General features: G+C 36.6%; 1 protein-coding gene across 7 annotated transcripts; it reads left to right on the top strand.

Moving 5' to 3' along the window:
* Positions 1 to 443: 443 nt before the first annotated feature.
* On the top strand, positions 444 to 23,972 carry LOC6568742. Of its 7 annotated transcripts, none has more exons than XM_032741113.2 (9): positions 14,651 to 14,666; positions 19,160 to 19,542; positions 21,268 to 21,597; positions 22,275 to 22,399; positions 22,467 to 22,710; positions 23,030 to 23,144; positions 23,414 to 23,555; positions 23,608 to 23,681; positions 23,748 to 23,972. In XM_032741113.2, the coding sequence occupies exons 2-9, from the start codon at positions 19,350 to 19,352 to the stop codon at positions 23,944 to 23,946; spliced, it is 1,422 nt and encodes a 473-aa protein (XP_032597004.1). In that variant the 5' UTR covers positions 14,651 to 14,666; positions 19,160 to 19,349; the 3' UTR covers positions 23,947 to 23,972. The 7 variants fall into 7 exon arrangements, with proteins under 7 accessions (XP_032597005.1, XP_032597003.1, XP_032597007.1 ...); XM_001995090.3 differs by lacking the exon at positions 14,651 to 14,666 and adding an exon at positions 15,552 to 15,587 and having other exon boundaries at positions 19,371 to 19,542; XM_032741112.2 differs by lacking the exons at positions 14,651 to 14,666; positions 19,160 to 19,542 and adding an exon at positions 461 to 980.
* The last annotated feature ends 1,579 nt before the right edge of the window (positions 23,973 to 25,551 follow it).

A 25,551-nucleotide genomic window follows, 5' to 3' on the forward strand; every position in this document is an offset into this window, starting at 1 on the left:
CTAGTTTAACATATACTATTTAACAGCGACTGCTCTCAACTCAAGCGCAATAAAAGCTTTCGTTAAGCTTTTACTACACTGCATACAGTTGCCGCTTTCTGGCAACGCTGTGCGCACAATTTTTATGAATGAATAAAGCACACAATGCACGCCCGGTCAGAGCTTTTACATAGCAGCAAAGCCAAAGCAAAAACAATGCAGCAATGCAGTGGCCCAGACGGATGCTACAATGAAAGCGAAGAGCGGGGAGCTGATGTTGTTAGAAGAGAGAGGCAGCTGAAGTTGTGATTTGGCAGTGTGAGTGGTGCAGAGAGCGAGAGATAGAGAGAGTGTGAGGTGAGCGGCGTGCAATTGTGCTCTGCTTTTGCATTTTGTTTTGCATTTTGTTCGGCTCGCAAGACGAGAGGATGTCGGCTGCTGTTGCTGCTGCTGCTGTTCAGTTGATGGCAGGACTTTGACGGAGCAAGTTGGCTGCACGCGCGCGCTTGACTTGGGTTTATTATACGTCGTCGTTGTTGCTGTTGTTGGGTGGCTGCTGGTGTTTGTGTTATTTGTTGCAGCGTGCGAATGTCGTGCCAAGTAGGAAGTGAGCAAGTGCAACTAAAGTGCAGTTAAAGCTACAAAGAGCGCTGCCTCATCCTCTACTAACAGTAGCCAATAGAAGCGAATACCCCAAAGTGTTTTGCATTTTTGTAAATTCAGCTAATCCTTTTTTGCCATGTGCCTACAATATTTGGATTAGTGGCAACTCCGCACTCATCCCCCGCCCGCCAGTAGCATGGCCAGCGAGCGTTTAGCCGGCGGCGGCGGGCGTCACTCACGTGTCAGTCCAACGCCGGGCCGTGGCAGCAAAATTGCCTACACTCCATGTCCCCGCTCCGAGCCACCACAGGATCTCGATCTGCCCGTGACGGGAAGGAATTGCCTGGCAATACCAATGTCCTCGCTGCAAACGGCTAACGGACCCAACAGCAACAAAGGTGAGTGAGTGAAATGCCTACATAATTAGTTCTCTGTAAATCTTAACAGTGACTGCTAGAAAAATGAGAACGCTTGAGAATTATTTGTCTCCTTGTTATTGGGTACATTAAAAGGTATTAATATGTTAAAATTACAATTTAAAATTGTGCAATATTGAAAATAATTAAAATTATTGACTTTGCTGCACATTGAAAAGAAATATTCCAATTGCTGTAAGAAATATTTTTCTAAGCGCCACTGTAATTAGTTTGCTCAATGTTAAAGAATGGTATGCGTGTTAGCCAGAGGGGGAGGGGCAAGGAGAAGTGGCACAGATAGAGAATAATTTTTGGCATGCAATTGTTGTCAATGTTGATTGTTGTCTATGTCTAGAAATCAACGCAGATAGGGCAGCTATTTGTGATTGCAGCAGTTGTGCCTGGCAATCAAACAACAGAGTTTTTTTCCCCTCTATTTGTTATTCTTATTTGTATTTGCCTTGACATGTTTCGTGTGTTGTGTTTGATGACTTTTTGTTGTATTTATTGCTCGTTCCCCAATCGCCTTTTATCTTTATCTGTATTTTGTCTTCCGCCTGCTCTTCTCAAGTGGCAATTTGCATGCGAATTTCGCAGCTGCCGATTGATGTTGTTGTTGCTGTTTGTTGTTGTTGCTGCCAACACGTGACTTTGATGGCAATTTCATTGTCAATGCGAAATGCGAAATACAAATGGTAAATCAATTCAATGTGTAAGCAGAAGAGAGAATAAAAAAAAGCGAAAGGCGAAGGGAGCAGAGTTGAGTTCTAACAGCGAGAGAGAGAGAAAGAGCACTGGTTTTTTATTGGCTTAACATAGCTTCGATCAGTGTAAGTGTCCCCTGTTATGTTGTGTGAAATATGCAATTGAGAGCATTTCATTGGGAAATTATTCAGCAGCTGCGATCGTAAGAGCTTTAAAATATTTCCCTCTTTCTGTTTGGCTCTTCTGTTAAGCTGTGATATTTGCACAGTAGCAGATTAAGAAGAAGAGGCAGAAATTAATTTGCATTTTGATAATTGTCAGCCACAATTTATTTTTAATTTAAGGCGCAATGTTAACAAAAGCGACGCTAATGCTCAAAAATGTTCATCACTCATAATTAGCCATGTTTTGTGTGCCTTCAACACACAATTCGTCCCTTTTCCACCTCCCTTCACCTGTTTTGTTTGACAGAGATAATAAAAGAAAGTGGCGAAAAAGCGCCGACGGGCAAAATGCAACAATATTTAAAATTTATGGTGTCGCTTGGTGGCACGAGCAAGCAAAGCAGCCCCGTTGCAAGTGGAAACTGTGAAGTGACCCACAAAATGCTACTTAAGACTTGTAGTCGCAATTTTGACCCACTGATCGATGTTGCAAATGTTGCAGACGACCCACAAAGCACAGCTATTTAATTTGAATTTATGCACCACAGGCAACAGAAAAGTAATGAAAAAAATAGAGGATGAAAAAGTCAATATAGCTGACAGCGTGCAACGTGCCACATGCAACGCGGCGTATAATTTATGCAGCATTTGATGCTGTTGCATATGCATGCAAAGCGAACTGAAACTCAAATTGCGTATACGCAGCATTTACCAACAGCCAACAGCTAACAGCAAAACAAACTGCAATCAAGGATGTGCTTCTAGTCCGTGTGTCTCAGTATGTGTGTGTGTGTGCATATCCCTTCAGCAGACTGCCACTGATTGTTTTTCTAGGATGCTTAAGATAAATCTGCAAGAATATTACAAATCGATTTTTAAACCAAAATGACAATTTTTTAACAGCTAAACTTTCCTTTAAATAGCAGCACTTCAACCATAAACTATCTTGCATTATGTTAAGCTTATGCTAACTGTTAGCATGAATATTTAGCATTGTGCTGTTAAAAGCTAAATAGTTTAAGTGCATTAATATCTATAATGTGAAAGTAGCTGTCTTGGAACTACCTAGCAGTTATAGCGTTTAGCTTCAAACTTCAGGCTTTATCTTCATTATCACATCTATAAACTACTTAAAATTACAGTTTGCCCACTTTGCAGAGCCACACACCTTTAACATGATCCTCATCTCAGCAGCACATAACATTATGTTAACTGTTGTATTAAACTGTTAAGCTCTTTTGAGCACATCACTAGCACTGATCTGTGGAATGCAATAACAGCAGCACGTAAATAATATGTCGACTGTTAATCAATCAACTTCTGGTAAACAAAAAGGAAAAAGCAGAGAGATGTTTAAACAGAATTAAATAAGCACTGTTCTATTTAATTGTCACTCAGTTAATTTGCTTACAGCACCTTAATTAAACAATTTCATTTCTCTTTTTATAGCACTCACTATGCAGGCCAAGCAAACAGACACAAAAGTTAAACTCAAAAAGCAACAGTCACCAATTTGTGTGTCTCGTTTTACTTTTTTCTTCTTTTTGGAGTATATCTGTTTGCCTCTGCTGGCTGCCTGCCAAATGTTGTAAGTTATAGTGCGGGTGGTTATTCATTCCCCCCACTGGTCACTCTCCGCTGCTTGTTGTTTGGCCAAACATTGATAAGTAGGCTGGCAACATTGGCAGCTCACTTCATTTATCACGATTTATGGCCGTGCGGACATGCCAATTGGGAAGCTGCAGGTGTTTTTTTTTCCACTATTTCTTTCTTTTTTCTCTCTTCTTCTTTTGTTACGGGTAAGTTTGTTTCGCTCGACTGCGCATTATTTGATAAATTTGTGCTTGGTTTGGCTTGGCTCCTGCACTTGGCCTTGGACTCTTTGAGGGTCAACCAATTGATTTGATTGTCCATGCCACAGATTTGGGGGTCTATCTTAAATATTAAGTTGTCAGCTCTGCCAAAAGCCAGCCGAAAATTTAGTGCTGCATCAGTGTTTGTTCTGACTTGACTTTAGTCCACTCGTCTAATCTTTGTTGCATCTTTGTCATGTCCTGTGGCTTCCCTTTGAGTCGGATAAATCAGTTTAAGTCTTACGACTGACAGCAGCTGAAAAGGCTGTTTATTAAAGTGCCTTTCATACATGACACATATTAATTTTGAGGCTTTGTACAGAAAAAGCTGATTATCCTTTTGTCATTTTGTCATTTTTGCCTTAATCAATCTTTTGCCGAATGCGCTGGAATCTTATTAAAGAAAGTTACTTTTTATCAAATTTTTTCATTGCTATTGTGCTTTATTTGATTTATAAGAACTATAAATCACATTTTCATTGTTACTGTATTCTCTCTATTTTTGTTTTTAATTTGAAAAATTTTGTTGCAAAATTGGATTATTATTCCCAGGTGGCATTAAAGCAGCGCTGTCAACAGAACGTTTACGAATCCAACACACAACAGAATTGTGAAATCAAATGCTCTCCAGAGAGGGTGTAAACATGTATGTGAGTGTGTGTGTGTGTGTGTGTGAATAGACTCGTGTTTGCCAGCAATAAAACAGTTTGAGAGTCAGTCGGGTATGAATAATATGCGAAGAAATTTACTCTGATGAAAGCTGGGAACAATAAACTAATGGAGAGATATGTGCATAAATTTTACATGTAGAATTTACAACAACTACAAGCCAAGAATAAACTAGCCGCAATCAGTTTAATTATGGTAAAATAATGACAGTTTTATGTGTGGGACGACCAGTCCTAGAGACTTTAAGACTTTTCTAGGCAAGCCGAAGATTGCATGCCCTTTCACTGGTGAGTTTTGTCATCTCGATAAGTAGTTAACCAGAAAAGTATTTTATACAAGAATTTATCGATAGTTGGCAGCTTTATGATATAGTAATCCGATTCAAATAATGCGTTACAAACTCCACGACAAAATTATAATTCCCTCCACAAGATACCCAACATATGTTGCTATATCCATGCCTGGGAATCGGAGCTACTGTTTTATACTGGCTGTTGGCTAGTTTAAATTCCCAACTAATAGAATATATAATTTTTTAATAACTGTATTTAAATGCGAACTGTATTTAGTATTTAAAATGCTCGATTGATGCTAACAGTTTGTCACTTTCCACTGCAAGAATTCTCAGATACTTTTCTCCTTTGGCTAACTTGTTAAGTGGATTCCCGCCAACCCATCCTCGGCCCTTATTTTGCCCTCTTTTTTGTGATGTTCTTATTTATTTATGCGAAATGCGCAAAATGCCATTAAAATGTTGAAAATATGCTAAAGCAGAAATTACTTTTCATATGGGCCATGAACAATAAAAATATTTAATGCATATGCGAAGCATTTCACTAATGTCATTGTTTACGGTGTACGGCATGGTTGCCCCCTCCCCCTGCCCCTGCCCCTTCCCAGCCCATCCTTCTCGTCCTGGCATGCACACACACCCCACAGTAACAATTCAAATACAAGAAGTGCTCGTAAAAACCCCTTTTTGATTTTTTTTGTTGCTTTTTGCTTGCGAAGAGCTCTATTTGTGTAGTTGATGCAAGCGAGGGGGGCTGGTGGCTGAGGGGTAAGTGGCAGTGGGTGGGTTTGTTGTGCACATACGTAAAATTTATGGGCTTGCACTTGCCAATGTGCCACGCCTATTGAGCCGCTTTTTATGCTTATCCGCAGTCCGCGGCATTATTTTTTTACTACTCGCAGCGAGCGGCGGAGCGAAGAAATTGAACAAATGCGCAAATAAAATAAATGCCAAAGATGTTGACGACGACGACGACGAGGAAGAAGTAAAAGGAGTCGTCTATAGCAGCCACCCTTGGCCCACCCCTGCTTGCACCCCTCTGTTGCAGCACCTCCTTTGTGACAGTCACGTTCTTGGCGTGGCGTGGCAAGTGGCAGTTGTCGTTTTTAAATTATTCACATTTAATTAAATATTTTCTATTTCCCGACAACAAGCTGCTTGCTTCAATTGCAACATTTAATGTGTGTGTTGCATTCGTTACAAAGCTGAAATGGACTTTTTATGTTGTAGCTAGAATAAATTTAGATGTTATTTAAATCTGCTACGAAATAAACTTTTAATAATTATACTAAAAGAAGAGAACTATCAGTTTCGAAAATATTTGTTGGACTTATTTTACTTCTACTTGACAATTTAATAAGTTAAAACGCCTGTCGAATGGCAAACTCTTTTGTCTCTATGAGTTTGGTTAATCCAACTCGGTGATTCCTTATTTAAGTATTTACTTGTGTAGTTATAAGTATTTCGCCCATGTCAAATTGAAGATATTATAATTCAGTGGGCTTTAAAAATTCGACATCAATGTGATTTCTGATCATGTGCCTGTTGATAAAGTCTATTATGCCATTGACAAATATAGAGCAGTTGGCCTTTGAACTTGTGCTAGATAGATGTGTGTTGGGCCAGGTTAGGTTTCACTGCACAGGCAACAGGCGAATTCCGTTCAATATAATCAATTACATGATAATTAATAACAAGTTTCGCCCACCTCGAAATTCAAAATAGCTTTAAGGAATGTTATAGAATCTGGGTTAAAGTGCGCATAATGTTTCCCTTCTTTGAATATTCAAATGAATTATTTGTACTAATTTGATGATAGTCTATTAGCTAGAAACTTATGCAAGTCCAACTAGAAATTCACTTATAGGAAAATCAATTTTCTATTTGCACTTGTATAAGCTGCTAATCAGATTGCAGTTGCTTTGCTGAGTTTTCCACTAAATTGACAGAACGGAAGAACAAATCGAGTGCGAAATTATTTGTGCCAAATTATTTGCAGACCATAAGTTTGGCCAATGTCAAATTGTACTTGGCCATAATTGCCAGCAATTTCCCATCGACCACAAGCATATTTATTGTCAAAACAATTTCGCAACTGGTGCATAAATAACAAGCATAATTAGCAGCAGCACAGGAGTATTGGCTATATATAAATAACATATAAATAAAATATATAAACTAATACGAGTTACAACTCAACACATGTAATGATGATCAACAGGAACTTAGCTATAAAAATAATTTATTGAATTTTATGTTGATTATTTAAATATATTATATTATATATTATATAGTTGTATTCAGTTTTTAGTTGAAAAGTTCTTAAAAATCTATCGATATTCTGAAAGTTAATCGAAACTTGTTTTAAGTATATAAAATTAATGGGATTGTAGACGTAGACTGGGATGTCAAATAAAATTAATTATTTATTGATTTCAATTCTGGTGCATAAGTTTTCGATAAAGCTTTAAAAACAGTTTCGATACATGTCTATATATACGGTCTATATATACGGTATTATATGGCCTAGTAATTTCGGTTCCCAAAGATCCTATGAACTTAAAAATATTGATGAATTTCGGCTCTGTTCTGGAGCTGACTTGCACACTTCTAGGTAAGCCTGACTATCGAGTCTTATGATGTCTCTCTCTTTAGAATATACCCTCTTAACTCATCTTTGCAAGTACAGGGTATGGCAACTATATCACACTTGAGATAAAAACTGTCAGTGGCAGACAGCGCCTGAAAATATGCATTAATAAATTAAAATTGAAATTCAGCATGATGAAAGCTGAAAATATAAATATAAATAAGTATGTAATAAGGCCAATATATATATATTTTATGCATAAATATTGCATATTTTTCAATTTGAGGGCTGTGCATGAATTATTGGGCTGATTTATTGCTATTAAAGTTTTCAATGGACGCATAATGAATAATGACTACAAAAATTAGCATGGCATTTTTCTTTTTATTCTTATTTATTTCTATGTTTATGTGAAATGTTGTGATTCCTTTTTGGCCCATTTCTTTTGTGGATGGCTTTGTTTTTTTTGTTCCGTCTCCATTGATGAGTAATTGAAAAGCTGTCGTGCAGAAAGAGATACCCAAATGCCAATTTTGATTGACATGGGAGGCATTTGATGTGGGGGGCTTATCTAACAATACGCCGATTTCAAGCAAAATTTACGACAGACGCACGAGGCAAACTTTATCACAAAAGTCACCCAAAACCAAAAACCGAAAACCAAACAAAACGTATCTTTAATGCTAGCGAACAGACTGAAGACCCAGTTCAAACTCAAGTGTCTGCCAGTTAATGTCACTTAACCAAAATGTATCGCAACGCCATGCAGAGGGCCATCCAGTTGTCCAAATGGGATGTTAGCTTCGAGTTCGAGCCAAGTGTCCTAAACTGCGAGCGGACAGACACAACGCGCAGCAAGTTGGCCCAATTGATGCACTGGCTTCATCAGCTGCACGAGAAGCCAACGGTGCCGCTGCAATGCGACTACATGGGTGAGTGAGTGGGACATAGACTCAAAGTGTATATACACTGGGGAAAAAAAACGATGTAATTGACTTTGATGAATCAGCAAAGCTAGCAAGTCTTATCTGTTGGCAAGTAGATTGTCATTTTAGACTATAAATACTTATTTATGCCTCGAAAACATAGGATAAGGCTAAAATGAAGTTGTGGGAAAGTATGTAACTGACGGAAAGAGGTAATTTCGATTCTATAGGGTATGTATATGTTAGATCAGCATTAACAGCCGAGTCTGTCTGGCCATATCTGCCTGTCGATAGCAGCTAGAGACCTTAAATTTGGAATATAAGTTCTTGTATACTTTGAGCAGATCAAGTTGATTTCATTTTATCCAAAACTGCCTCTATTTTGCGAATATCGATACATATCGATTACTTGAACATCCGTATGACTTTTTATCAATATCTGTTTCTCAACCGTCAGCAAATCGTATTTTAATATTTACCAAATTGCACAGCAACAAGGGAAAGTATTTTTCCTATACACAAAGTTAAAGACTTCAGCACAGGGTATTTTCCAGTCGATTTCTGTCAACTAGATGATTTTTACTTGTTTTCAAATATTGGCTGTAATGGATTGTCGAACTTTTGTTTATGCGGGCTTAATAAATAATGCATCAACATTTTGGGATTGTTGATTAAGGACAAAAGGGGCTCCTTTCTTATCTATGATTGATGTACACTCGTAAATGGAAATTATTGCTAATAATAAATATAATCTTTCGATTTAAATCGAATTTTAGATTAATTCACTGTAATTTTTTAGGCTTATAAATCTATCCTTTTTTTAATTCGAACCCTAAAACTGCACACACACACACACACCCAAACACACACACCAATCAAGCTTAAATTTGTCCATCTGGTTTTTGGCCACATTTTGGAATTGTTTGTTGCCGATTTTTGTCTGCGTTTGCTCTGGCTGACCTTAGGACCAAATACACAAAAATAACCACACACACACACCCACACCCATTCATACACTCCAACACACACAGAGTGGGCGGGGCTTGGACATTTATGAAAGCTTTCGGTCAGCAGGCGACAAATTATTTAGATATCAGCATATTTGCTTGCCCCCAAAAATGCTTTTTACGACAGCTTCTGTTTGCATTTCTGTGTGTGTGTGTGTGTGTGTGGTAATTGCATATGTTGAGCACTGGTTGTGCGTAACATTTATGCAAATATGCAATCTGAAATGTGCTAACAATGATTGCCAATTTGTGATTTTTCAAATAATCAGCATTTTCATAGACAACAATGTTTAAGCTGCAATAAATTATAGTTAAGCATTAAAGATTTTAGATTTTATATGTGACCATCTATTAGAAGAATCTAAATTGATGATTAGTGATGATTTATATTCATTTCATATTCAACTAGAGGCAAGCTTCGAACCGGCTCTTCCATTTTTTGGGTGTATCATTAACCAACTAGAATTTCAAGCCGGAATCGCGTTTCCAACTTTGAATGTAGTATTAATCTTGAAGTCAAACCATGATTAAGGAGCACCGGTTTGTGAAAATCGTATCACTTTTAACAAAGTTATGGCGTTGGCAAAAACTAGCACATTTCAAAACCTTTTAAAACTTTCAACAGATGCATAATTTGAAAACCAAATGGAGTTTTCCCATGCATTTTAATGGGGCATGCCACAGAAACAAGAGAAACGCGAATGGAGGCTGCATTAAATGCAGATGGTGGCTGTTATCAGTGGGTGGTGGCTATAAACATGGCCATAACAGCCATAAAAAAAATTAAATCGTATATATAATGTTCTTGTAGTTTTCCGGGCGCGAAGTTTTCATTGCGTTTTCGCTTTCCTCGTTGATATTTTTTTTTTTTGTTGGTATTACGCGTAATTTGCACAACATTTTTCAATTTTATGAAGGAAATGAATGACGTTGTAATTTATGTTGTGTCTGTGGGCGGGCGGGAGTTTGGGTGTGGCCCAAAAAAAGAGTGGAGTGGTTTTTGTTGGTGTATTTCCATTCTGCTTGTGGGCGTGGCAAAGCAATAAACTGCCCAAAAGAAAATACCAGCTGCCAACACAAAACCCAAAAAATGGACACAAACAGATTTACTTGCAGTTTCAGCACTCTCTATCCCCTTCCCCCCATCTGTACTTGAATTGCCCTGTGGCCATGAAGTGTGTACAAGAAAGGGGTACATAAACTACAAGAAATGGAACGTATACAATATGCAGAAGAATGACTCTGAGTTGGTATTTGCAGAGTAAGGTATAGGCTTGGAGATCTGCACTTGTCCGCACTTTAATGGATTAATGGGAAGTCTTCTTATTCCCTGAATCCATTCAAAATGCGACAAATGTTGTGTAAAAGTAAGCATTAGGCAGAATGATGCTTGTCGGAGTCTATGGATGATATATATACTTGATAAGTTAACTCTCAGCTAAGTTAGAAAACACAGGGTATATGCGAGTCGATCCTCCCCTAGTTCTTCAACTCGCCTTCAGTTTAGTTTGTTATTTGGCTTTGTGGTCGTTAAATTGCAAATTTGTAGCATGTGGTTTTTTAGAATTTATTTTTTACATATACATTTTTGGTAAGCAGTAAGGAAAAGTTTTTCGTTATATTTGCGTTTTACGAAATTGAAAAGTTGTCAGAAATACACAAATACTTTGAGACTTTGCTGATTGGAATAACAGAATCGAAAAGTTGAGAGGGTGAAAACCCCCCACAGCCGACTGGCGACTACAGAACTATATCGAAGAACTAATCACATGCGGAACTATAGCGCAGCTACTATCTATCTATATAAGTAACAGTTGTGACAATCGTAAGTCAATCAAATTGGCCGCTTAACTTTATCACAGCACTTTTGACAGCTGCTTGACAAGGACAGGGGCGTGGCTTACAAGTAGGAAGGGGGGGCTGCTAACTTGGCAAAGTGCTCAACCACTGTTAATAACAACTAGCAATGCCAAGCGTCAACTTCAACTTATACAAAATTCAAGCACATCGTGTGCCAAGCACTAAACTAAAAGTTATGATTATCCCGTAACCCGTACACCCCCCAACCCGCCAACCCCCCCCTTTGGTATACAAATTTATGCACACGTTAAGCAGCTCATAATGGCTAAGAGTGTAAGAGGCAAAGTTATGCTAAGCAAGCTGCCATGCGACACTTTCGGCCCCCGGCCCATAAAAACTAATTCATTTAAAATTTATGAGCCATGGCATTTCATTTAGATCATTACATGCATTCTAGCCATGGCCAAAAAGCCACTGCCACTGCCACTGCCACTTTCAGTGGCAGTCGGCGACAGTCGACAGTCGACAGTTGGCAGTCGACGCTTTTTCAAATTGTTTATGGCTGGGAATATCCCTTTGGCTTTCTGGTTGCTTAGTTACTGGCCAAGTAGTTATGTCTACTTAAACATCAAGCGTGGCCACAATGAATTTTATCATTTGCCTTGCCGGCATATTATATATAATATAGCAAGAAGGAACGGTTGTCTTTTATCGGACATATAAGCTTTACTATAAACTGTAAGCAATCTGGTCGATAAATGGATACATTGCTTTGTAGATATACCGACTCGGCTATAGATGCTGATCAAAAATATATATACTTTGTGGGATCGTAGACATCCTTCAAATAACAATTAATGTTTTCTTTAAGATTAGATTTATGTTTCTTCAAAGTGTAATTCCAAAGTCGTATTACCAATTTCTGCCAATTTCTGTTGACTACTGTCGACTACTGTCTTCACTCTGTGGCTCTACGATAAACAATTGCATGTTGCAGAGTTGCGTGTCATCAGTTGTAGTTCCTCTTGTTGTTGTTGCCACTTTGCAACTTGGCTGCGAAACTTTTGTAGTAAAACACAGCACGAGTAAAAGGCAAAACAATGCAACATGAAATAATAAAACTGAAGTTGTGTTCTGCCCGGGGCAACATTGATTTAGCTTTAACTTTAGCCTCTAAAGCTTCCCCCTCCACCCTTTGATGCATGGCACATACAAAGAAAGCGCCGCACATCCTGGCTTGCAACGTGTGTGGCAGGATTAGGTGCGGCAGCGCACAGGCTGCACAGTTTCTCAGCTGCAGCTTAGACACATGTAAATCACGTGTTGTGCCTCTGCTGCATTTAAATGTGCTTGAACAACCAACACCAGCAATGTTGTGGGATTTAAGCAAACTAGACAAAAGCGGGAATTGCATTATAAATAAGCCATGCAGTTGGATAAAACTGCAGACTTTTCTCTAGAGTGACACGATAAATATAACTCAATACGAATAGAAACAGTGAAAAATACGTTTTATTTTGCTGTAAATGCTTAAAATTGGATTAACTAAAGAGAGACATTTGTTCAACCAGCCGAAGAAGACTTAAAATATCTTAAATGCCACCAAAATGCACAGCAAAATAATGTTATCTTCAACAATAAGATGTAGAAAATGGAAAGTTAGAATGCTCTAGTCGAGACAGCTTGATATATATATGAAGTATATATCTATATACTTCATGAAGTCGCAGTTGGTTTCTACTGTTTATTACACCCTTCACTGCACAACTTCATTGTGAGCATTTTTAAATGGTTCACTATTGATAAATTTGACCAGAAGTTCCTTCTCTTCCAGTCGAGCACTCCCGACATTTACATTATTTGCCGCTTTCAGTTTTAATCATCTATAATTGTGTGCGAAAACAGAGCTTTCACAAATTTAATGAGTGCTCATCCGTTTGCTGTGCAGCTGATTTCCGTGCCAGACAAGAGACATTTGTAATTGTCATTTTGTCGCAGTTGCCATTTCGACTTGCCACAAAGTGGCGGCACGTGGCCAAATTAGCTACGAAAATGGCCAAAAACTAAGTTCAGCGGTTTCATGGCTGCAAATTAGTCAGAAACCGCAAAGCAAAAACAATACAGAGAATAAAGCAACAAAAGTAGATTAAAAGCTAGGCAAAAGGCGAATGACTTCCGCGCTAGTTCCTAGCTTCCCCTCTCATCTCCACTACACCCCCACCCCCCTCCTCGGCCCACTCCCCTCTTCAATTCAAGTTGTCGGTTAGTTAAGGCCGGGAGCTGCGGGAATTGTCAGTTGGCAGCCTGAACACGAAGGGAGGAGGCGAGGCACAGAGGCAGGCTGTAGAACATAATCAATAAAATGCTAGCAAAAGCACGCAGGGATAAAAGCAGCAAAACAAATAAAAACAACAACAACAAGAACATTGAATAAACAATAACAAAATGCTCTTAGCCTGAAATACCTGTACTTGCAATAGCTTAATATGGGGTATAAATGGCTTTGTATCCAATTTGATTAAAAGCAAATGTTATTATTAACACGCGAGTTGAATTTAGATACTCAAACTGAGTTTATTACCTAAAATCACAAATCGGACTTAATCTGAATTTTACTGTATTTTCTAATTTTACTTTTATTTATTCTTATCATGTATTTTGTTCCAAATATTAAACGTAATTTATTTAAAGACCAAGAGAGTTCCTTCAGCTTGCTTTTAGATTCGTTCGGTTCTTTTCCCAAAATATTTCATAAGAATTATGAATAGAAGAATTTGAATTTGTTGGAAACTGTTTTAACTTTCAAATACTTAAAAAAATACATTTTTTGAGTGGGGTTTGGAGAACTCTATATAAGAAATAATACCCTTTTGAAATCAACCTTAAGCCTAGATCACAGAAGGATCAATGGAAAGCAACGTTTTTTGAGAACTCTATATAGTAAACGATTATTTAAATTTTGAAATCAACCTTTACCCTTGATTACAAATCGCGTATTGAAATCATGCTGAGTATTTTGAGGTCGCACCTTTTGCTAAGCAGCATTTACACTTATTTTTTAGGTTTTGTGGTGCTCGGTATTTATTTTTGTTGTGGCTGTGGGCATATCCTGAGCTTCAGTCTAGCTGTAAATATATATACATGCATACATACATTTATATGTATATATATATATATATATACATACATCTATGTGTATTAAACTGGCGCTACAGAATTTCAATTCATTCGTCGTTAATTTGTTGCGTTGTGCGCTGCTTTTGACGGCGTCGGAATAAAAAATCCATAAACTAAAAAAATGTATCATAAATATTTAATCAGTGACAACAGAAATTCAAGTGTCTTATGTGTGTGTGTGCGTGTGTGTGCGTGTGCGGGACACACACGGCGTATGCGCAACAAGTGACAAGAAAAGCTTTTACTTTCTTCATTTTTCATTTTTGCTAAGTGCACGTTTATAACATACACACATATATATAATAATATATATATAATTTGATGTCGTCATATATATTTGACAAGAGCAACCAAAAAGAGATCCAAAAAGAGACCCAAAAACGTTGCGAAAAGCTTGGCCAACTGTCAGTTGAATTCTTACCGCAACGCAACGAAGTCGAATCGTATTCGTTAAACGTATTTATTCCAATTCATTTGACGAGTTTGTAAGCAACAAAAATAAATGAAAAAAAAAATGATAGAGAGAAAAGTCCAATTCATATATCAACATGAATTATGTATATTTAGAGAAGGGGCATGGCCTTTATCTTTATCTATGTGACAAAAAATGTGGCGTGTGAAAACTCTCAGTGTGTGTGAGTGTTTGTCGTGTGAAATGCTTAAGGCGTCCAAAGGTGTATTCCTTTTCAGTTTTCAGAATATTTAATCAGAATTGTGTATGAACTGAAAGTTCTGCTCCATTTTTATACTTTTTTTCAATAGCATTTCTATTGATTTCCTTTGTGTCAAAGTATAATGCTCAACTGTTGTCGATAATTACTGTGCTAGCTAAAAAAGAGCAGCACTTAAATATTACGTAGCCGACCCGGCAGACATCGAAATTCGCATTAAGGCCCATGTTCTTGTACGTCCTGCCGCAGGCTAAGCAGAGTAAAACAGAAAAAAATAATGAAGTCTCAATCTACACTTTTATTTCTCATAGAGACTGTGTCGAAGTTGAAAGTGCTGTAAAATTAAGTATACGTCGGAGTGTACAAGGAAAGCGTGAAAAAAGTGTATATATAAATGATATGCAAGCAATAATCATAAATATGAATAAATCATAAATCAAATAATGTATATATTAATCATAAATATAAACATAAAGTCTATGTAAAAATATTTCATATAATTCAAAATATTCTGTGCAAATAATTATGTATTAAACAACACTTTTAAAACTAATAAAAAAAAAAATATAAAATATTGCACAAATTTAAAATGCAAATGGCTTTATAATTAAAAGTGAATAATTGATTTTGATCAATTTGGACTCTTAATGGAAAATCCCGCAATCATAAGTCAACAATTTAATTTTTTCAGCTTCTAATTGGCTTAACCCTCGAGCTAAGCACATGCATCTATATGTATGTACAAGTATCTAGCTATATAGTCTATATCTATACTTTATTTGATATAAATATTTGCAAATCACATGCCAAAACAATTACAACAAAAATGCTTTAAGTGAAATGCGACAAATAAAACAAACACACACAACACACAAACACCTCTCTCACACACTCGCAACAATGAATTTGTGTCAAACGAATATAGTTCTAACCTGCCGAATCATTCAACAACACTAACACGCAAGCATACACCCCATAACACCACCCACCCACACACACACACACATATACACATCTATTCACACTCATATTGGTTGATAGTACACACGCCCACAAGGTCAAGGGCCGTCTGCCTCAGCCTAGGTCATGTACGAGTACAACTTGAATCCAACCCTCACGAATATTCAAATTTACTTTTGACATGCTCTCTTTTTATGTATACCCTGTGCTCAGTTCTATATTAAGGCGTATTTTATCGAGTAATGCTAGGTAAACTCTTTTTTTATATAGATATTTATAAATGGCAATTAAATATGGATTCTTCAATCTCAGTCAGCTTAGCATTTATTTTGAGTATTTACATATAAAGATATGGTTTATACAATACAACTCAAACTAGCTTTACAGGGTAACAAATTTGACTTCTCTGTGCATAATGTTTAACTATTAATTCATATTATACTCGATAGCTTATCTTGAATTTATACTCAAACATTTATAAGATTTCCTCAAGAACTACAGATCATAACTATCTTGCAATGGCAAATACTCAATAGGGTACAGGGTAACTTCTAGTTGACTTTCCAGTCTTGACCAGCCAGGTTACGAGATCTGTACATAGCTACAAATGCTTCTATATGTATCGGTTAAAAATATATCTATATACATATATCTATATTATTTGGGTGTTTATTTTTGGCACTGCCACGAAATGAAATCGAGGAATGAGCGAAATTTAATTTCTATGTTTAATATCTTTCGGTCTTGAGGAGAGTTTTCTTTCCGATTTGGCTTGATTGTTTCATTGTTGTTTGTTTTGATTGTTGTGCGCGATTTAACGATGAGCATTATTGCTGTAACTTGTGTCGTAAAAACAATTAATTATAGCCAACGTTCAATATCCAATGTGGCAGGCACTTGAAAATGGAATGCTGTAAAAACTTTACGACCCCATTGCTTATTACATCGCTTGGGGGTGGGTTTTTAGTGGATGACGGGGAGGGGTGTTTCTTGGCCTATGTGTGTATGTGTGTGTGTGTGTGTGTCTGGGTGTGTTTGAATGTATTAAGTGCTGTACTGACAGGCAGCATTTTGTTGATGATTGGGAAAAGTACAAGCTGGGAAATATCACTCATACGCAATTTATGTGCCCAAGATATCTATAACAAGTTCTCGATGTAATGGGTTCTATATTCTTGGATTAATTGTGTTGAGAGAACTTATTAAGAGCTGCGCTTTGTGGTTTAAGCGAGATTACACATCAAGCAAGGCATAAAAGAATACATTCTTGTAATTCACAAGAGAATCTAGCAGAAGTTTAAAATTGCTTTTATATACACTGAAACCTTTAAAAAGAGTAACGAAGATTACAATTAAGTTTTGCCAGAGTATTTTATCGTTTAATTTTGTCCTTTACCCGAAATCGATACAAAAAATGTTAACGATGTCAATAAACTGCACAATTTTAACAATTTATCATTATACTGTGTGAACTCGAAGTTTCTTACAGTTTTTTCATCACTATATATATAATAAATGAATCGTTGCTCAAACAATTTCCATTAATCTGTTTTACTTATGCCTTTTCATTGTTCATAACTTTCCGAAACAGATTTTCATAATGTGTTCAAAATGTTTATTAAATCTTTTGCCTTATTTTCAAAGTTTTGCTGAAACTTTCTACCACCCCATTAAAACGTTTATATTTATTTTAAAATTAATCCACTTTGATGGGGCACTTTTAATACCCACCCACACACACAGAGAAAACAGCCTGCGATTTATGTTATAAATGACTTTTCACAAACTTTGCAATTTGGCCATTTTTTGGCTGCTGCGATTTCGATTTCGATTTCAACGATGCTGTGGAAATTTATCGTCCAGCAGCAATCAATAAGCGGTAGTAAAACTAATTGCGTCGTGTCTTGAACTAATTAAATTCACACACTGCCATACAAATCTTTCTCTCTCTCTCTCCCTCTCTCTCTATCATGCACTCTCTTTCTCACACACACACATATATATAGAGAGTGTGGAGAACCCTTTTTAGGGCATCGACTAACTGCTGACTCTTTGCAGTTTGATTTTCCGTTTTGGTTGTTCGCGTGACTACATAAAAATAAAAGCTATGAAGGCATTATTGTTTAAGTTTGTCGATTTTCAGATACCCTGCACAACTCATAAACTAGTAGAATTGTATAATTCAAACTTATAAAATATGGAAAAACTCTTGGCTTTAAAGTTATTGTTCCTAAAACATATATAACGAGTGAAACTTTACCCAACTTTTACACACACACACACACCCATTGAACATGAACACCCCACGTCGCACTGGAGCTAGAGGGTATTTCTTAGCCAAGAAATTAACTACTTACACAGAAGGAAACTTGAGGCTCGTTGCGGAAGGGCGTGTGTTGAGTAATTTTCAACTGCTTAGCAGCGGAAATGGCGAATTTCCGCAATGGTTTCCACTAAAAAAGGAAAAACAACAACATCACACACACACACATATACACACATTTGCTTGAGCACTCTTAACTTTTTGATTGACTTTTGTTGTTGAGTTGAAGCTGAAAGAAAAACTGCAAGCTGCTTAGCATTAAATGAAAGTAGAAACACAAATATATGGTTTTTTCCGAAGGCTTTTACTGAGCACACGTTTTTGTACATAAATTAATACTTGAATTAAAGTAAAACCAAATAAATACAAAGCACTTGCTTGTAGTTTAAAATATTCACTTTACATATAATAATAATGCACTGTAAAAATGAACATTTAAAATTCTTTACTTCATATCTATATATATACAAAATATACATATTATAATTAAAATCGTCTGTAAGTTAAGCAGATAGAATACTTAACGAAAAGTTGCTTTTATGTCTGCATAATTAAATTTTGGCTTTTGCTACCAATTAAAATATATAAAAGTCGAATGCGAAACAAAATGCTATGAAAATAAGCAGGCTGCTATAAATAGAATGAAAAGAGAATCACTTAAGTGAAAACTGCGCAGCAAAAGCATTTGAAACCAAATTGTGCTTAAGACCGGTGAAAAGCTGTTTTCTACCTGTTGCGACGTGAGAAGGGAAAACTTTTGGCAATGGCAACACTTCATTATCAGCCCAACAAGTTTGGGTCAAAAGCAAATAAATGAAATTGCCTGAACCTAAGGAAAATAAAGGAAAAGCAGGCAAAACAGGCAAAGCAAATGCAAATTAATTCTTATCTCAATAGCAAAGTAAATAAGAAAATGCAAGAAAAGCAAATAAAATACACACAGACAGACACACACACACACACACAGACAACAAGAGCTACACACATGAATGCCCTACAATTTGAATTCACTAATCAATCGTAGGCGACAACAATAAAACACAGCTCAATCAAGCGGAGCAGCCACCACCAGCAACCAACCAACCAACCAACCAACCAATCAACACCACAGTCAATAGCACCACTCAATCACACAGGACATTCATAAACCTCATTGCAACAACAACAACTGCAACAACAACTGCAACAACTACAACAAAAACAACTGCAACAATATGAATTTAATGTTTCGCAAGAATTTTCGCGAGGGCGCCAGCAAATCGGGTGGCGGCGGCGGCAAACTTCAATCGAAGGCGAGTCGCACAAAGCGTTCGAGGGACATGGGCCTGGTGCAGCAGCCGGAGGAGATACACTATCGCACCCATCTCTTCTTCTCGCCCAATCGGCCCGGCTATGATGTGGGCGAAGGTAACCAAAATTTTGTCGTGCCATGCGAACAAAAGCATCTTGCATATTCTCTCTCTCTCTCTCTCTCTTTCTATCTCTTTATCTGTATCTATCTCTCTCTGTCTCTTGCTCTTACACAACCATCTCTTTTAGTCTCTCTGTCTCTCTTTTGTGTTCTTTTTTGTTTGCTTTGTGGCCTAACCACAGCCTTCGTTATTTGCGCTCCATTAACCCATTAACAGCTCCTCTCGTCTCGTCTCGTCTCGTCTTGTCTGCTCTGCTCTGCTCTTCATTTTATTTACTTTTACATTTCATTTGCAATTCACATTTCGAATTTCTTCATCCATTTTACAAACAGCATCTCTCGTCATGGACCAAAGCAGCTGAGCTGGTTAGGCTCCAATAGGCGGCAATCAATGGGCACAGTACACACACATATATATATATATATAGATACATTTACACATTTATATACTCAATTAGGCAAAAGCATATGTGGCGTATACGTAATATGCATGTGTGCATATCACGCATACGCGGCGTTTGCCACAAACTGTTCACATTTCTACAGGCAATCGAGAGGATAATTGGAATTTGGACAATTTAGGGCCAGCATGTTTGAATTGAGATTTATGTTTACCTTTACATTAAATAGATTGGTGTAAGGGCACGTGTCAGTATTAAGGATTAATATTATATGTGTTGGTTAGTCTAGGTATTTAAAGTACAAGTTTGAAGAGTCTTTTGAATAAGATATTATTTTTAGCATAGCATAAAAGTGTTAGTTAATTTACTCATTCTTAGCATTGGTATTTTATTAGAATCCCACCTTTTTTCAAATCCTTAGATCCTAATTGTAAATATTGTAATTTTAAAGAATACACATCAAGAATTATTACCATACAATCGGTCGGGTTTTAAATTTACTGGTCTGCAAGGATACATAATCTTCGGCTTGCCAAAGATATTTCATATGTTACATTTATTATATCCCAATTTTCAAATTTCATTTTCCCATATATCATTTTCTAATAAAACATCTTGTTCATATTTGCCATTGCACATTTGCCAGGCTTTGTTAAGCATGCATGAAGGATTCATTTGCAATGATAATACCTCAATATATTCTTAAAAACAAAGCAGTTTGTAGTTTTGGCAAATCTCAATTGGAATGCTCACATGTCTTTCTTCAGCTAATCTACGTATTTCCAGTTGGCTTGGCTTTTAGGGCAAAAGACGATTTGATTCTATATTTCTTCTTTTTTTTTGTATTTGGCAATGGCAATTGGCAATGGCCTTGAACGTGCATATAACAATTGCATATATATATAAATATATATATATATATGTGTATGTATGTATAGCAAAAGGTCAAGCGAATGGAACTTATGTGTGTGTATTCATATATATAAGCCAGCTAACAGTTAATTGCAGTAATGCGATGCCTACTAAAAATACGATGATGAATATGTCTAGTCTTGTGTAAATAAATATGTATAAATGTGCCTAACTGCAACAACAGAAAAACAAAGTAAACTCAAAAAAATAAATAAATAAAATATAAAAAAAAAACAAACCAATCCAAAAACCAACCCAATCCCAAAAAGAATTCAATATCTAAATGATTATTTTTGTTTTGTTGTTCTTCTTCTACTACTTCTACTACTTGTGCTACGTTTTTGTTTTTGTGTTGTGTGTATACATATCGAAAAGAAAAGAAATATATATCGAGAGAATTAATTGCAGAACGATGTAGCGCACTATCGGGCATACCGAGTACCCCGACAACGACCACGTCCTTTACACAGCCCAGCAGCAACAGCCCCTACGAAGTGGATGTGCCGCAACCGTTAGTCGATCGATCCCTGTCGCTGATGCGTTGGAACAGCAGCATCAATCACGGCACCACTAACAGTCAGATCCGACTGCAACAGTTGCAACAACAGCCAACGCAGCAACAACATGCCGCCTATCAACAACAGCAACAACAACAACAGCAGCAACAGCAGCAGCAGCAGCAGACATTAAGTGCAACAAGTTGTCTGCTTACAGCTGCCGCTGCGGCAACGCGGCAAGGTTTGAGCCCAACTTGAACTTGTTGTTGTTGCCACTGCTCAAATAAAACTCAAAAAACTAATCAAAACCAAAAACAAAAAACAAAATACGCTCACAATCAGCATCTGTTGTGCCTTAGCCACACACACACACACACACGCACACACACAATAATACTTTCACACACTTTCTCCCTAACCTTTCCTTGATCTCTTTGTGTACTTCTCCAATTTGTTGTTGTTCTTTTCCTCATCTTGTTGTTGTTGGTGCAAGTTCTTTGTTGAAAACTAGACATGTTTTTTTCTTTCTATATACTTATAGACGCTTTGGCGCTTGATTGCTTCAAAATTTGACGAAAGCTTTGAGACAAGTGTTGTTAAGTTTTTAGTATTTCTAGCGAAAGCTTTGCTGATCAGCAAAGCATGCTTCTAACACAATGCTCACAACAAAAGCTTTCGAATAACCAAACAATCAACAAGTAGTTGCAAACTATTTTTCGAATAACTTTCAGCTCTATTTTTGGGGGGGATCTGCAGCAAAAGCTTTTGTGTGTTGCCACTAAAAAGCTCTCTAGCTAACTATAATCAAAGCTCTATTTATAATGGTACCTATCGTAATATTGTTGTCTATATAACTATCAATGATTTTTCGAAATCGTTTTCAATTACTAATATTGACAATGTTTTTGCGATTTTCAGGCAACTTTGGTGGTGGCAACGCGGGAAGCACTCGTGCAGAGCCCATCTCCTTGGCAACCCTGGATCGCGACTGTTTCATCATTCCGGTGCACAGTGTCGATCGATTTCTACCCGCAGGAATACCAGTAAATCACATTCATCAACTCTTGTATTCAACAGTTTAAAGCTAATTTATTTTATGAACACTTTCAGTTGCCTGCTTTGAGTGCGGATGGGAAGACTTCAAGTCCGCTCAGCGTTTTAGAGGTATCCGATCCCAAATTATGTATTCTAGTGCATCTGATGAGTCCCCTAGAGGCCATAGATCCCGTCATGGAATCACCACTCGCACATCCGCTGCTCAAGCAACGCGCCATTGCCTCGGAGCTATTAACGGAGGTGCAACAGGCCAACACAGCAGTCGGCGGCATGATTCTAGCCAACATGGAGAAGAACTGTAAGTGTCGCAAGAAATAATAATCAAGTTAATAATAATATTAAGAGAACTTTCCTTAACGATAAATGAATCTATTTACAATAGAAATAATTGTGTTTTGTCCTCTAGAATAAAGCTTCATTTAAATTTGGAAACACATTTTTAAATAAGCTAAGCTTACCACAGCCATAACTTTAGCTGCTTGATCATAGTTTGACCCATAGAACTATACCACATTCAAAGTTAGATTCTGGGTCGAAATTCATATTGAAATTATCATCTCTTTCTTGTTTTTGCTTACAATAATGATGTATTTATGTCTTTCTTTTATTTACTGCAGCTGAATTTCCATTTATATCGTATTATCTGATCAACACGATGCAAACGGATCCATCGAATTTCTATGCCAGCCTGCGGGTCTCATCGCTCTCCAAGTTTGAGCCCAAAACACTCAAGTAAGATAATATTTACACTTGTAATACATACTATCTGTTGTCTAATGTAACTCGATAAGATATAAAGTGGCATATTTGTGTTGCGCTTAGAACGAGGATGCTTTTATTCCGATTTCCTTTGAGTCATTTGAGATATTAGGTTTACTCTATGGATTTGTATATTATATCGTAAATAAATATATTTGCCGATTGTCTATACGCTGTTGCACACATATTTTGGTCATGTTATTCAATTAAGTTGTTTAAATCCCTCCCTGTCCCCGGAACAGATACACTGCCGCCCACACGTTGGATTTGTACAGCGAGGTGGCTTCCATTTGTCGGCCGCCGCTGGTGCTGCCCTCGAATGAGGCGGGCAGCTTTAAGAAATCACAGACACCCGCCACGGGCTACATTATCAGCGTGTTCAAGGTGAGCCAGATTGAGACTCAACTCGATGAAAAATTCAAAATGTAATTTGCAGGTCTTCGAGGGCGACGATGGCGAGCGCTTTGAAAAGAACTGGTTGTACTGGACAGGAGCGCGCATGCTGTACAGGTAAGTAAAGAATACTACAATAAATATATATATATATATATATAGTGTGTGTATATATATAAATAGATATTTACCACGAGCTGCTGGACTGCGTCGGATTGCGCTGCACAAGAGCACCTCGCAGAAGGGCGACAAAATGTATCTGTTGGTCTGCGAGTGTGCGGAACTATTGAAGGATATCTCGTTGGCTGCCTTTTTGATACCGGCACTGCGTGCTCGTCTCTGCGGCTACACAGGACTCTATCGACCAATACAGACTTTCTAAGGGCGAAAATATATTATAGAATTCTATATACATATATATTTTTCTATGCTGTAAATATTGATTGGGAAAGAATAATGTTGCTGCAACAAAAGGCAGAAGGCAAAACTGTTAAGTGATTCGATTTTTAACTAATTATTAACTGAAAACCAAGCAAAAGCAACTTTTTAATTCTAATAGGCACACATACACAGAGAGATAGGCAATATATCATTAGCAAGTAGACAATATACTCAAGGTAACTCATATCGTATATGTTAGCTTTTTCTATATATATCTATAGAGACGAAACACAAATAGGACCATATCTAGTGTGAACAAATGTTACAACAAAAAACTACAACTTCCATTTATATTCAGTGCATATATAGATTTTCAATTCAATTTTAGTATATATATATATGAATATATATATATATATATGTATGTTTATATATATTTAGCCAAGTTACGCTGAATTTTAATTACAAAGATCTTCGCGCTGAAATGTAGGCTATGGAAATTACAAGTCAATTCTTAATTCATTAGTGTTGATAGTTTGTATACCGAATAGATACATATATATCACATATATATATATACTGTATACTATACTATATATATATATAGAGAGAGAGGAGAGGAGAAGGAAATCACATTTTAATGGGTTTCAGAACTAATCAATGAAAAAGTGCTACACAAAAATGTGAAAACATTGCCCAAATCTAACAAAAATCTGCCAAGCAAAAAGATGAAATAAATATTAATATATATATATAAAGCAGCTCTATTAAGGCCACTTCTTAGCCAGTTCAATAAATTGAAAAGCAAGCCAAACAACTTTTAATAACTTTAAATCAAAATTTACATAACTCTATCATTTTATTCAATAGTTTAAACAAATTGCTTAGCTGCAGCCAAAACACAATATATAATTATAATTACAATAACAATAATAATAATAATAATAATAATAATAATACAAAACAATAAGTAGCTTAGTTTTTATGCATATAAGTTAGGAGCTGTAAATAATTGAGTTTAACACGTTTTCAACATTTTTGTTCGGCATAGTTAATATATATATATATGTATTTAATTTTGCACAATAATAAAAGAAATCAAAAAGTGCTGTGATAATTAACAAGAGATTTAAATGTAATATGTGAATTATTCGATGTGAAGCATTCGAATTGCAGCAGAATCGGAATTAATTTATCAAATATTAACGTAGCTTGTGTACTCAATTTTTTTCATTTGTTTAAATATTACATTATTTTTCTGTACCCTGAATAGATTGAGTGAAGTTATACAAAAGGCAGAAGGAAGCATTTTCGATTCAATATTTCTGTCTGTCCGTCTGTATGAACAAACCGATCTCAGAGACTATAAGAACTACAGACTTCAAATTTGGAATATCGATTTCCGATAGCAATAAAAGACATAATAATAAATATAGATGATTTGCCAAGAGATCAAATCGTATTTTCATAGTGAACAAACTAATATCAGGAAATCGACTAATTATGTATTTAGCTGTTAAATTCAGGGTACCAGTCGAGCTCTCTCGACTATAGAATTATTTGTTGTTTTACGCATGTTTTCTAGATAATATAATATTGCACCATC

Source organism: Drosophila grimshawi, unplaced genomic scaffold (assembly GCF_018153295.1).
Source record: "Drosophila grimshawi isolate 15287-2541.00 unplaced genomic scaffold, ASM1815329v1 contig_1367, whole genome shotgun sequence".
Classification (NCBI taxonomy): domain Eukaryota; kingdom Metazoa; phylum Arthropoda; class Insecta; order Diptera; family Drosophilidae; genus Drosophila; species Drosophila grimshawi.